The 13,673-nt window shown below is 49.3% G+C and overlaps 1 protein-coding gene across 5 annotated transcripts in view; it reads right to left on the bottom strand.

The window, feature by feature from the left end:
- Positions 1-12,555, bottom strand: part of KAT2B (lysine acetyltransferase 2B) — a 99,785-nt gene extending 87,230 nt beyond the window's left edge. For 3 of the 5 annotated variants that reach the window (XM_072792927.1, XM_072792930.1, XM_072792932.1), the window contains exon 1: positions 10-7,599. In XM_072792927.1, coding sequence (XP_072649028.1) covers positions 10-159 — 150 coding nt within the window. In that variant the 5' untranslated portion in view covers positions 160-7,599. Of the gene's footprint in view, positions 1-9; positions 7,600-7,691; positions 11,147-12,198 lie in introns of those variants that run through there. The other 2 variants (XM_072792931.1, XM_072792926.1) reach the window with 2 other exon arrangements.
- Between the last annotated feature and the right edge of the window lie 1,118 nt (positions 12,556-13,673).

The raw sequence follows: 13,673 nt of genomic DNA, 5'->3' as shown, positions 1-13,673 counted from the left end.
CACACATACCCTCCCGCCTCCAGTAGCTTGGCTCCTTGTTATCAGGCAGGCCCCAGACCATATCCCATCCACAGAGAGACCTTTCTGGGCACGTATTGGAAGGACTCCCCAGGCACTCTCATTTACTTCTCTGTTTTCATTCTGTGTGGCATGTGGCATTTACCACTTTCTGTTATTTTCTTGTTTACTGTGTCTGCTTCTGCTACCAGAAGCAAGCTCTGCAAGAGTAAAAACCCATCTGTCACTGTATCGCCAGCATCTAAATCAATGCCTGGCACATGATATAACAGTTTGTTGAATGAATGGGTAAAGTTGACAATATCACACTCTCCCATTTTTCAGTTATGAAATCACAGGCTTGTAAAGGGTAAGTAATCTCCCCATGGTCACACGGCGAGAAAGCAGCATGTCAGTATTCAAACCCAGGCAGTCGGTTCCCTAGGTCCATGTTCCAAGCCACTCTGACGTCTTGCTCCCTTCGCTTCTGCTTCTCTGCTGTTTTCTCGCCTTCACTCCACCTAGGCTGAGCCTCCCCCCTACACTTCCACCTGCCCCAGCTGATGGTTGTTTTTCTCTGAGCTGACTTCATGCTTGATTATTCCCTTGAATTTTTCTTTCCCTCTCTGTCTCCCCAGCAAGATGAGGGGCTCCTTATGGCTTGCACTTCCCTTTGTCACTCACCCGCCACCAGGACAGAGCCTGGACACAGGCACCTAACCAGTACTCATGGATGTGTTCCCTTGGAGGTAGGGTGAGTCAGGTAGTCCTGGGTATGTGCAAATCCTGGGTTACATGACTCACTTTGCTATTTCCAAGTAAGCTGACCTTGGCTTCCTTGGCATCCTGCCATCCGGTTTCAACACCAGCTCGTTAGAGCTAATGCAAATTAGAGCTGCCATCACCAGTCACTATGATACGATTCAGGTCTCATCCCTGCACTTCTGGAATCTCCTGCATACCACAGGAGCCTGCACGGGCCAAGAGCATGCAATGATGGGGGCTTTTCCAGAGAGTATAGAGCTAATGGAAGCATCCCCACCATGTCCAGCCCTGAGGTCACTGCAGAGGTTACTCAAAGCCTCCTCCTAAGGGTAGGTAGTGTATCACTCCAAATGGATCATTAGGAGACGTTAGTCACACTTTTGTGCAAAATACATGCATTCATTCATCTCCTGATTTTTTTCTTAAAAGATTTTGTTTATTTATTCATGAGAGACACAGAGAGACAGAAAGAGAGAGAGAGAGAGAGAGGCAGAGACACAGGCAGAGGGAGAAGCAAGCTCCATGCAGGGAGCCCGACGTGGGACTCAATCCCAGGTCTCCAGGATCAGGCTCTGAAGGCCGCACTTAACTGCTAAGCCACCGGGGCTGCCCCAGATTCTTTTTTTTTTAAATTTTATTTTATTTATTTATTCATGAGAGACACACAGAGAGAAGTAGAGATACAGGCAGAGGGAGAAGCAGGCTCCACGCAGGGAGCCCAATGTGGGACTCAATCCCGGGACTCCAGGATCACGACCTGGGCCGAAGGCGGGCGATAAACTGCTGAGCCATCCGGACACCCCCATTCATCTCCTGATTAAAAAATAATAATAAGCCTTGTGACTGGGCTTCTGGGTACAAACAGAACAACAAATTAAAGAAAGCCTATGGTAACCTTTAGTTTAAGTGGGCAGCAAAGCAACAAAATATAAGTAGTAGTTAGAAAACATGTCTTTGTAGGTGATTTTTTTTCTAGTTCACAACACCATATAGACTTTTAAAATATATGATAAGAGCCTTTACTCACTTCATAGGTTTTAACTCACTAGTCTCACAATACTTACAACTCCCTTGTGAGAATTTACTTCCATTTTTTTTTTTTTTTTTTTTTAATTTATGATAGTCACACAGAGAGAGAGAGAGGCAGAGACACAGGCAGAGGGAGAAGCAGGCTCCATGCACTGGGAGCCCGACGTGGGATTCAATCCCAGGTCTCCAGGATCAAGCCCTGGACCAAAGGCAGGCGCTAAACCGCCGCGCCACCCAGGGATACCAATTTACTTCCAATTTGCAGAAGAGGAAACAGTGGTCAGAAGTTCACATCATTCCCTCAGAGAAGGATCAAAAGTGGATGTGACCCTCCTTGCTCTATATTGTAGGAGAAATCCAGGCCATCAAACAAGTACTGCAGGTCACCAGGTCTGTTGTAAGCTCACAGGGAACCACACTTAGCTACAGAGTCGGGAAGATGCTGTTCTAGCCTCAGCCCTGGCTGCCCTGCCCCTGGGACTACGTGGCTTTGGACAAGTTACTAAACCTCTCTGAGCCTCAGTTACCTTGTCTCTAAATCTTCCTTCCAATCTCACAAAGCCTCTGAATATGAAATGCACTGTGAATATGAAATTACTCATTTATTCAACAAATACATATTGAGCACCTACTATTCACAAGGCACAGTCAGCAGACCTGGGATACAAAGCAAACCAAAGTCTCTGCTTCATGAAACTTCTATTGTCACAAATGAAACAATATTATAATATATATATATGATTTCCAAGTGTTGAAGATGAAGTAAAGGAAAACAAATAACCTTACAGAGTGATGGGGTGCTGCTATTTTTTGACAGGGAGGCATCTCTGAAAAGTTGGTATTTGAGAATGGACCAGAATGACGCTTGACAATAATACCACGTCAATACCCAGAGAAGAAAAGCGTGCAGGCAGCCCGGGTAGCTCGGTGGTTTAGTGCCGCCTTCGGCCCGGGGTGTGATCCTGGAGTCCTGGGATCGAGTCCCACATCGGGCTCCCCTGCATGGAGCCTGCTTCTCCCTCTGCCTATGTCTCTGCCTCTCTGTGTGTGTGTTTCTTATAAGTAAGTAAATAAAATCTTAAAGAAAAAAAAAGTGTGCAATGCAGGGAGTATCAGCATGTATAATTAAATGCCAGAGATGAAAACAATTCATTACAAAGATTCAAGGGGCACCTGGATGGCTAAGTTGGTAAAAGTGACTGACTCTTGGATTTGGCTCACGTCGTGATCTCAGGGTCCTGGGATTGAGCACCCTCTTACCCCCCAGCATCAGACTCCACACTCAGCAGGGAGTCTACTTAATATTCTCTCTCTCTGGGACACCTGAGTGGCTCAGTGGCTGAGCGTCTCCCTTTGGCCCAGGGCCTGATCCTGGAGTCCCGGGATCGAGTCCCACATCAGACTCCCTGCATGGAGCCTGCTTCTCCCTCTGCCTGTGTCTCTGCCTCTGTGTGTGTGTGTGTCTCTCATGAATAAATAATGAAATCTTAAAAAAATAAATAAATAAAAGATTCTTTCTCCCTCTGCCCCTCCCCCGTGTATGCTCGCTGTCTCCATGTGCACTCGCTAAAATAATAAATAAATCTTTAAAAATATATAAGGATTCAATGTTATTTCAATTGTGATGAAAGGGGATGAACCATCATAAGGAATTTAGACAGGAGCTACTTAAGTAGAAATTTAAAGCAACCCATGGAAATAAATGAAGAATAAATAAATGGCATTAGGTACAACACCCCCATGTACATGTGCACCCAAGTAAAAAAGACAAAAATCCTGTTGCATTAAATACACCAATTACACAACAGATTACTTCATAAGTGGATAGTCCATATGATTCTATTAAATAATAAGCTTACATATCACACATGAGTTTTCAAGGATGAGTTGTTATGCTGAAACTGCGTTTTGAGTAATAGAGTAATCTGTGCTCCTCACTGCCACTCCTGAAGAGAGGTGGCCTCACACTTTCGGAGATTAGGGCCATGAGGGGAGGGCCGAGGAGGATGATCTCTTTCCTGCATCTCAATCCCACAGGCCAATAACACAACACAGAGGTGTTGGAGCTTTATTGGCTGGGTTCTAGCCAGCCTTCTAGAGACCCTGCCACAGCTCCCAACACGTATGGTTCTGCATGGCTTGCAGAATACAACATATAATTCTAGACATCTTCTAGAACCAAAGATGTGTGACAGGAGGGCTTCTTCACATGGATATTTACCAGTAAAGACTCACCAATACAGACTCCAGAGGAGAAGATGTAGGCTACACATTTTACCAGCTGTGACATCACAGGCCCCCAGCACCCACCTCCATCCCAAAGCTTATCTACAGCCCTCCTTGGTTTCTTGTCCCATTCTTGCCTTCAAGGGTTCTTCCCTACATTCCAAAAACATTCACATATGCTAAATTCGGAAATATCAAATTCTCATCTTTTCTTCCAAAGATTTAATTAAAATTCATTTTATGAAGTCCGCATCCAATGACTTTCATCCTGAAAATGGTTGACAATTTTTAAAACGTTTTAGTTTAAAAAAATGTGTCTTTACAAACTACTTCTATATGCAACAACAGGGATGCAGCTCACAGACATCATGTGAGTGACAAAAGCCAGGTTCAAAAGAATTCATACCACACCATCCCATTTGGGTCAAGTTTAAGAAAAGCAAAAGTAATCTCTAGTATTAAAAGAATAAGGGGGGCAGCCAGGGTGGCTCAGTGGTTTAGCGCCGCCTTCAGCCCAGGGCGTGATCCTGGATACCCAGGTTCGAGTCCCACATCGGGCTCCCTGCATGGAGCCTGCTTCTCCCTCTGCCTGTGTCTCTGCCTCTCTCTCTCTCTCTCTCTCTCTGTCTCTCATGAATAAATGAATAAAATCTTTAAAAAAAAAAAAGAATAAGGGTTACTCGAGGTGGGGAGGAGGCACAAGCGGCCTTCAGCTTCATCTGAGTGGCAGCTGCATGGCTGTGTGCCTATGTAAAAATTCATCAAGCTATATATGCTTATGACATAAGCACTTCACTGTCTGCATAATAAAATTAAGTTAAACAAAAATGACTTTCCTCTGAATTGGGCTGAAACACTACTGTGTGCAGTCTTCTGCAGAGCTGTTTTTGGACTTCTAAATGTCCAGGACAGTCAATTCCTTGCCTCTCTGGCATATCTGGCACCTTCTACAGCCTCTGTAGGTATCACTTTCATCTTCTTTCAACAAGGAATTCTAATGGGCCAGCATAGTGGCCATCCTTGATTGTCAGCTTTAAAACAATCAAGGGCATGCATCTGTCTGTCTAGGCCCATAATAAAAAATGGTTATTTTGTTTGCTTTATGGCCTGCACAGTCTCAATGAACTAGGAAAGCCTTTGAACATACCTCACAATAGGAGTAACAATAAATGTCAAATGAGAGCCATCAAACTCCTGAAACTAAATCCTCTCGGTAAGCCACCGAGAACACCATCCCCTCCACTCCCCATATTACGGAAAGGGGATGCAAAATTGTGCACTAGAAAGATCTACTTTGGGGGCAAGCTCTTCCCTGAGCAACCACTGCTGCTTGAGGAAGTTGCTTCACCTCTTTGGGTCTCAGTTCCCTGCTAGTAAAATGACTTTCCTCACCCTCTTCTTGCCCCAGGTAGAAGGATCAAATGACAGGAGGCTGAACACTCTGGCAAAAACACTATCACAAAACTGCTGATACCCACAGAAGGTTTCCAGAAATGAACTAAAATAAACATAGGTGGGGGGGGGGGGGGACACCTGGGTGGCTTAGTGGTTGAGCGTCTGCCATTTTCTCAGGGCATGATCCCGGGGTCCTAGGATCAAGTCCGGCATTGGGCTCCCCACAGAGAACCTGCTTCTCCCTCTACCTATGTCTCTTCCTCTCTCTCTCTCTCATGAATAAATAAATAGAATGTTAAAAAAAAAAATAGACATAGGTGGGAATACATGTATTCCAAGACCTTTCATACATGCTACCGTATTCCATCTTCACAGCGAGTCAATGAGGTGGTGCCTTGACTCCCACTTCACCAGTAAGGAAACTGAACCCCAAGGCTGTTAAGTGGCTGCCCAAAGGCACCCAGCATGGAGGGAGAAGGAGGGTTCTCCAAGTTTGCTCCAGGTAGCCAGGCAGTCAGTGCGCCTACTATCCTGCCACAGGTGCTTTGCGTTTGCAGCAGATTAGGAGTAGGAAACCATGAAGAATAAGAAACCACTGACAACCATTCCTAAACAACTACCTTCCTCTCCTGGAGAGAGGGACAAACTAAATCAGAAGCCACTAAGCCTTGGACATCCAAGTTTTATTGGCACTGCACAGTGTATCCAAATCTTTAATCTGAGAAGCAGATGTTCTGATTGTTCCAAGGTACCTCACATGAAATGTCTGTTTTACCCTCGACATTCCCTATGATGGCTTAGACTTGTGGATTTCCCTGATAGACACAGAATTAAATCCTGCCTATGTGGACAGGTAACCAAGTTTAAATCTGCTCAGTGGTTTAAAGAAATAAAACAAACCAAAAAAAAAAAAAAAAAAGAAAGAAAGAAAGAAAGAAAGAAAGAAACAAAGAAAGAAAAGGAGATCAAAAAACACACCAGCACTGCATCACAAAATGCTAGTTGCAAACACATGCTTCCTAAAACAAAACACTCCTCAGCAGATTTTTGTTCTCTTTTGCCCTATAAACTACTTTCTCAGTTACATAAAACGGTAAATTGCAATCTGAAGGCTTTGCAGGCTTGAATTTCCATCTTCCCTGAAAGTTTATGAGGAAACAATTAAATTTGGTCATCTTTCTCTTTTGTTTTTTTTTGTTTTTTTTTTTTTTTTTTGGTCATCTTTCTCTTGGGCTTTTTGTATTGTGCCTGCCAAATGAAATATTTTTCCTATGTGTGCCTGACTCCATGCTCCATGATACCGCCTCTTAGAGAAGTCACCACGCAAGACATAATTCTATGCTATAGAGTTATGTGGCTAAGGACCACTCTTAGAAAACATTTTGTCGACACCCCTGCATGTTTTGTGCTTTCTTATATTACTACTTATCTAATGAGCTCCAAAAAGATTTTTTAATTTGGTTTCCATTTGCAAACTGTGAATTAATACAAAGTATCACTTTAAAAAGATGCCCAGGGCAGGAGGAAAGTTTTTAGGGCAATGGAAGAGTTATAACACCAAACTGTAGTGATGGAGGCATAACTATATACTTTTACTCAAAAGCATCTGACTGCACGCTTACAGCTGGTGACTTTTACGATCTACAAATTATACCACAATAAAGCTGTTTAGAAATATGCCCCATGATTCACAGTGACATTTTCAGGTTTTAAGTGTTATGCAAATTAGCCTTAAAAGCATTAATTTTTCCTATGCTGCAAATGTATTCATGGCACTACAGGTCAATACAATTTTCCTCTAAAACAGGGTTTCTCAACTTCAGCACTACTGTCACTTGGGGCCAGATAATTGTTGGGCAGGTATGTCCTGTGCAGAGTGAGATGCTTAGTAACATCCTGGGCTTCTACTCACTAGCTGCCAGTACCACTTCCTCCCTCACATTAACAATGACACCAAAAATGCCTCCAGACATCGCCAAATACCCCGGGAGAGGGGGGGTAGGAGGGGCACGTGCAAAACAGCTCCTGGGTAAGAGCCACTGTTCTAGATATTGACAGCTGAAAAAGAAATTTGCTCTCTGGAGGAGTGACCAACAAATGCAAAAGTGTTGGAGGCTCTCCCCAACTTTAAGAACTTGCTCTCCCTGCCCCATTCACCAGCTCCTGGCCAACGTAGGAGAGTTTTTTCTCTGCCTCTGTATGTTCGACAATCAGTGTTACTTTGATTATAAACCATTATGTTTTAAATGCAGCCTAATTTTATAGCCTGTGTCACTCACCAAGTATGGCAGTCAGCCCAGAATCAAAGCAACTGGGTTCTGAATAAATGCTCTTTGGCCATTGACTCTGACAGACAATGCAGCAACTCCATTCACCCAGCATTAATCCGACACTTTTGGGTTCCAGGAACTTTGGAGGACCTCTTCTCTTTTAACTTCAAGGTTGAAGTTTTAGTCTCCATTTTATAGAGGAAGTCATCAAGGCTCAGAGCAAAACTGGATGACTTGTGCCCAAGATCACACGAGTGGCAGAGCTGAGATTTGAGATCCTCTAAATCCCACGGTCTTTCCAGACTTCCACATTAACAGTGTATTCCCTACTCCGAGCTGCTGTAGGGGCTTACCCTGGGCCAGACACCCAGCTGGATGCCTTATACAGATTAGCCCAGTTTAAACCCTCCCTGTTATGCAATGAGACAGTATCATTATTGACAAGGAAATGGAGGCTGAGGTAAAGTCATTGTCCAAGCTCACACCCCTGGATATCCTGAAGTCTGAACTCAAGCACATGCTGTGGGCCACTATACCCTACTGCTTCCTTGCATGTATAAATGGCCTATTCATTAGGAAGAGTCAATGGGGTTTTTTAGTAGATAAATTATACTTAAACTCATGGAGACTGAGATTTGACCTACTTATATATTTACTTAAGTTTCTTCAATAACACTAAAAACCCAGTCCTGTGCACACCTGTGAGATACCTAAAAATGCACTATATGAAAGAATTCCCTCTACCTGACTGTCAAGAAGCAGTCAGGCTCAAATTTCACTACCGCTATCCTGAAGAGCTAACCTTTTCCTCAGTTCTCTCCAGTTCATTCACCCAAGTCAATAACCACACCACTTAGAATCTATTCAGAGACAAACACATATCAAATAATCACACAATTAAAATTTGGGATAAAAGCACTGGGAAGGAAAAGCAAGCACAAGGGGGTTCCAAACAATTTATAACAGAAAGGCTGGTCAAGCAGATAAAGGAAATGCAAGAAATGTGAGAGTGGCAGGAAGAGTTGGGAGTTAATGTGAAAATGAGTTGAGAGAAGAGCTTTCAGTTCCAGTGGACAATATGTGCAAAGGCCCTGAGGTAGAAGGGAACCATGCATGCAGCGCCCTGAAAAAGGGCCAGACATAGCAGTGGTCAGGCCCTGCAGGGCTTTGTGGACTCCAGCAAAGAGAAATTAAGGGACCCAAGTAGAGATATAATGTGGTCAGATCTACATTTTTAATGATTACTCTGGCTGTGTCACACAGAAGCAAAGGGACTCTCTGAAGCAACCTTTGCCAGAACATAGTTCAAAGAACTCTACTCTAGATCCTGCAAAACAAGTTTGTTTGTTTCTTCTTTTTTCTTCTCTCCAGGGTGTGGCATACCACCCAGGCTGTGAACTAGCTCCCTCCTCCTGTTTCGTTTGTGAAGTTTAAAGGCCAGATCTTTTATCAGGTCTGGGACCTGCTTTTCTTCTAATAACCCCCAGTAAACTACTCCTCTCTTTCCTCCTCATTCTCTCACCTCTCTACTCCCTCCACTTTGCCAAGGGGCCCATCAGTGACAAAAGGTAGAGGAATCTGTCCTTTGGGGGCTTTCTTATATGAAGGATAGAGACAAGCTGATAAAGAACCACAGATCTGCTCTCTCACACTCCCCTCACACCCAACCAAACAGAGGTTTTTTTGTTTTTGGTTTTGGTTTTTTTTTTTTTTTTTTAAAGCAAATCTGAGAGAATGTTACTCCCCACGTTAAAATTCCTGGATTCCACAATGCCCTCTTGGCCACACACATTGCCCCCCAACCTGGTGGCCTCAGCCAATGCAGCTTTAGCTCCTGCTGGCCCAGGTCCAAGCTTTCACAAGTGCTTTCAGTTTCTCCACTTCAAGAAGCTTCACGTCACCCCACCCTGCACTGCCAAGAGTCCTAAGCACCCACTGACACTTCCTCCAGGAAGCCATTCCTACCCCACCCATGCTCCAGCCCTAGAACTGCCCACCTCTGGGTTCCAACACCATCCTAAGCAAGCAGAGTTTTCTAACAACATTGTAAACGGTCTACTGCCTACATCCCCGGGCCCCAAACAATGCATGCACGTGCATGCACACGTACACATACGCTCAGCAGCTCCAGAAGAACACATTCTGGGTGTCACATCCCCAGCATCTAGCACAATGCCTGGCACCTAGTTGTGACCCCTCTAAATATTTACTGAACGAATGAGCAAATAAAAATGGACATGTCCAGAGTCTCCCAAGAGCAGAAAGAGAGGCCTTTAATGAGCAGCTTTCCCTTCCTAAAAGTTTGTGCGTGTGAACATGAAACCACGCAAGTCACAAACCTGAGGAAAGGTGCTACACCTCACTCTCAGAAATCTGAAAGGATCAAAGACATCAGTGCAGGGCACATCACATAGGCTCATGGTTCTTGGGACCAAAACTTCAGGGAATTTTTCAGATATTAAGGCAGGCTGCTGGGAGAGAAGGTGTTGGTGTGGGGAACCTAATAAAAAGTGACTGAACTGACAGTTACTACATGAACCCATTCCAGCTGCAGAATGTCAAGTCCAATAAATAAATGACCTTGTTTTCCATTCTGGGCACAGTTCTCCCATCTGCCTACTAGACTCCATGCCTTGTTGCCACTAGCCTTATGCCCCTTATGATCACCTTGTGGCCTTTCACCTTTCTTAGAAGTATCCTCCCCTCTATCTTTTTTGCAGTCCTTCATAAACACCAACCCTGTATTGCCCTCAGAGGAGGGCAGTTTGCTTTCTTGGCTGAATTCAAAAGGGATTAATAAAACATTGCCCACGTCTGAACCAGGGACTTGCTACTTGGAGCGTGGTCATTGGACTGGCATCACATCATCTGAGAGTTTGTTCGAGATGCAGAATCTCAGCCCCACTCCAGATCCACCGATTCAGAATTTGCATTTTAAAGCTCCCCAGGTGAGCAGCCTGGGTGGCTCAGAGGTTTAGCGCCACCTTTGGCCCAGGTGGTGACTCTGGAGACCCGGGATCGAGTCCCATGTCTGGCTCCTCGCATGGAGTCTGCTTCTCCCTCTGCCTGTGTCTCTGCCTCTCTCTCGTGCTCTATGTCTCTCATGAAGAAATAAATAAAATCTTAAGAAAAAAAAAGTAAAGCTCCCCAGGTGATCCCTATGCACCTCAAAGTTTGAAAAGCAGTAGAGCTAGATCCTACTACATTCCTTCAGCAATTATTTATTACACCCATGTAGGGGACACGGTGGGCATTCATCCCACACACGAGGATGTGAATGGTGTGGGGGAAAAGGGCAGTTAGTAAGCACAGACATTCCCGTGCGCTTGAGAAGCTCCAGTAAATACTGAAAACGGCATCACTGTAGGGAGAGAGGTTCCAGCAGGATGAACAATCTTTACGTCAAAATCCAGAAGCGGTCGATGCAGTTTGGCCGTGGGAATCTGGAACCTGGGAACTTGACCCTGTTTGCAGCAGGCGGGAGATGCACAAGGGAGGTGTGTGAGTGTGTCTTCCCGGCCTCAGCCACAGGCCGCAGGAGCTGACAAGGCCAAGTCCCCGCCCCCCTCAGCTGTCACCCTGTCAAAACAAAGCCGCTGCTGACAGCGCAGGGCCAGCCTGCCCCGCGGCCTCGGGCGATCCTCCCACCCCGGGAGCCCGGCGCCCACATCTGGATCTGCGGCCGAGGGGCTGCGGGGGGCCGGGAGCTGCGGTGCAAAGGGGGCGGCGAGAAACGCGCGTCCTCAAACTGAGCAGCAGCGCCCGCCGCGCAGGCTGTCACCTTGCCAAAGCCTGTTTACACCTCGAGCAGCTGGGACAGCGTTTGAACTAAACAAGTAATAATACAATAATGACGGGGCTGTCACGGCGCGCAGCGGCGCCCCCGCCCTCAGCCTGGGGCGCGGGGAGCTCCCGGACCCTGGCCCCGGGCTCCCAGCCCGACGGCCCACCCCGACGGCCCGCCCCTCGGATCCGCACAGCGCCCGAGCCCCGAAGCCGACTTCGCTCTCACTCCTTCCACCCAGCTCGGCTCCTCGCGGCGGGGCGCGCGGGGAGAGGACGCGCGAAGACGGGGCGCACACATCCCCCCGCCCACCCCCCCCCCAAAAAAGAGGTTTCCTTAGCCCCGGGGCGCTCGCCGCTAAGCCAGCGCCGCTCGGCTCTCGGGAAGGTGCCTCCGACGAGCTCCTACAGAGCAACAAAGCCCCAGGGCAGCCCAGGAGCGCAGACGCAGAGGCAACTCCTTCCGAAGGGGAAGAATGAAAGGCTCCGACCGCGGTGATCCCCTCCGTCCAGCCCCACGGGACTCTGGTCCGAGAAGCAGCTAATTGGGCGCGGGCGACAGCAGCACTTCCGCGGTGCAGCGGCCCCGGGCGGGAGGCGGGCGCGGGGGCGGGGGCGGGGGCGCGCGCGGGAGGGGAGGGGAGGGGAGGGGCGGGGGAGGGGCGGGGGTCCCCGCGGCAGGCCCCAGCCCCCCGCGGCGGCCCGGCCCGGCCCGGGAGCGGCGGGCCACTACCTTGCAGGCGGAGTACACTCCGAGTTTCTCCAGTTTCTTGGCCCGCGGAGCCGAGCGCAGCTGCGCCTTCTTCACGGCGATCCGGGCCGAGCCGCCGCCTCCCGGTCCTTCGGCCGTGCCCGCCGCCGCCACTGCCGTCGCCGGTCCGCAGGCGCCCGAGCCCCCGGCGGCGGCGGCGGCGGCGGAGCACGGGGAGCCCTGCGGCGGCGCGGGCGGCGGCGCGGGGGGCTGCGGGGGCAGCGCCCCGAGCCCGGCCCCTGCCCCTGCCCCGGCCCCGGCCCCGGCCCCGGCCCCGGCCCCTGCCCCGCCGCCGCCCGGCCCGGCCCCGCCAGCCTCGGACATGCCGCCCCGGAGCACGGCAGGAGGCGCAGAGTGTCAGGCGCCGCCGCCGCCGCCGCCGCCGCCGCCAGGGTCTCCCTCTCGGGCTCTGGTCGCCGGGAGCGCGAGACCCTCCCCCCACGCCCTCCCGCCCCCTCCGCCCACCCCCCTCCCCGCCCCCGCCCCCGCCCTCCCCCGCGCGCGCCGCTCGCCGGGCTCGCTCCGGCCGCGGCCCGCGCGCTGATGGTGGCGGCCGCGGCAGCTGCTCCCCCAGGAGGGAGGGACTAGCGGCTCCTCCGCCGCCGCCGCCGCCGCCGCCGCCGCACACGCCCTCCCGCGGCTCTCCTCCCCGGGGCTCCGCCGCGCGCCGCGGCCGCGGGCATGCTCCTGGGCGCGCGCCGACGGGCCGGCCCTCGGGGGTGGGGGCCCGGCCGACCCCGGCCTCCAGCGCGCCGCCCGCGGGGTCTGTGCCCCCCGCCCGCGCCGCGGCACCTAGCGCTCGCCCGCCAGGGGGCGAGGCCACGCTCCGGGGAGGGCGGGGGTAGGGGGCTGAGCCCAGGCACCTGCCGGCCGCCGCGGGCTGCGCCCCCCCCGCCCCCCGCGAGCCGCCCCCCGCGAGCCGCCCCCGCCCCCGCCCCCGCCCGGGCCGAGCCTCCCCGCTATTTGTCCTTCCCTCCATCCCACCCTCTCCGACCCGAGGCACAACTTCCTCCGCCCTAGCGGGAGCCGGAGGGAAAAAATATTTATTTTTTTGAAAAGGACCCGTCCAAGCTAATCCTTTTCTTTGTTGCTAATTCACCAAAATGAAGGCGTAATGTTTTCTCTCTCTCTCTCTAAGTACTTTTCTGTGCTACTGTTTTTGTTTGTTTTTTTTTTTTAATTAACGGTTTCTTCCTACCGCAATTTTTGGATCCCATCTGCTAGATGACGACAAAAAAAAAAAAAAAAGACAATACTTTCTGTAATTTTTGTTTAAAAGCCCTGGTTGTTTAAAAAAAAAAAAAAAAAACGGTTATCTAAGTGCGCTCTCAAAATGAAAACCGTTCGCAGCGAGGAGAGTTTGAACACCGAAAGTTTGTTCATGGGGCTCAGCTCTGCGCGGTGCGATTATAACCTTTTGCTATTTTCGTTTATATAATGTCACAAAGTTTTCAAAG

The sequence above is a fragment of the Canis lupus genome, chromosome 22 (assembly GCF_048164855.1).
Source record: "Canis lupus baileyi chromosome 22, mCanLup2.hap1, whole genome shotgun sequence".
Classification (NCBI taxonomy): domain Eukaryota; kingdom Metazoa; phylum Chordata; class Mammalia; order Carnivora; family Canidae; genus Canis; species Canis lupus.
This window is presented reverse-complemented; position numbering and strand designations above follow the sequence as displayed.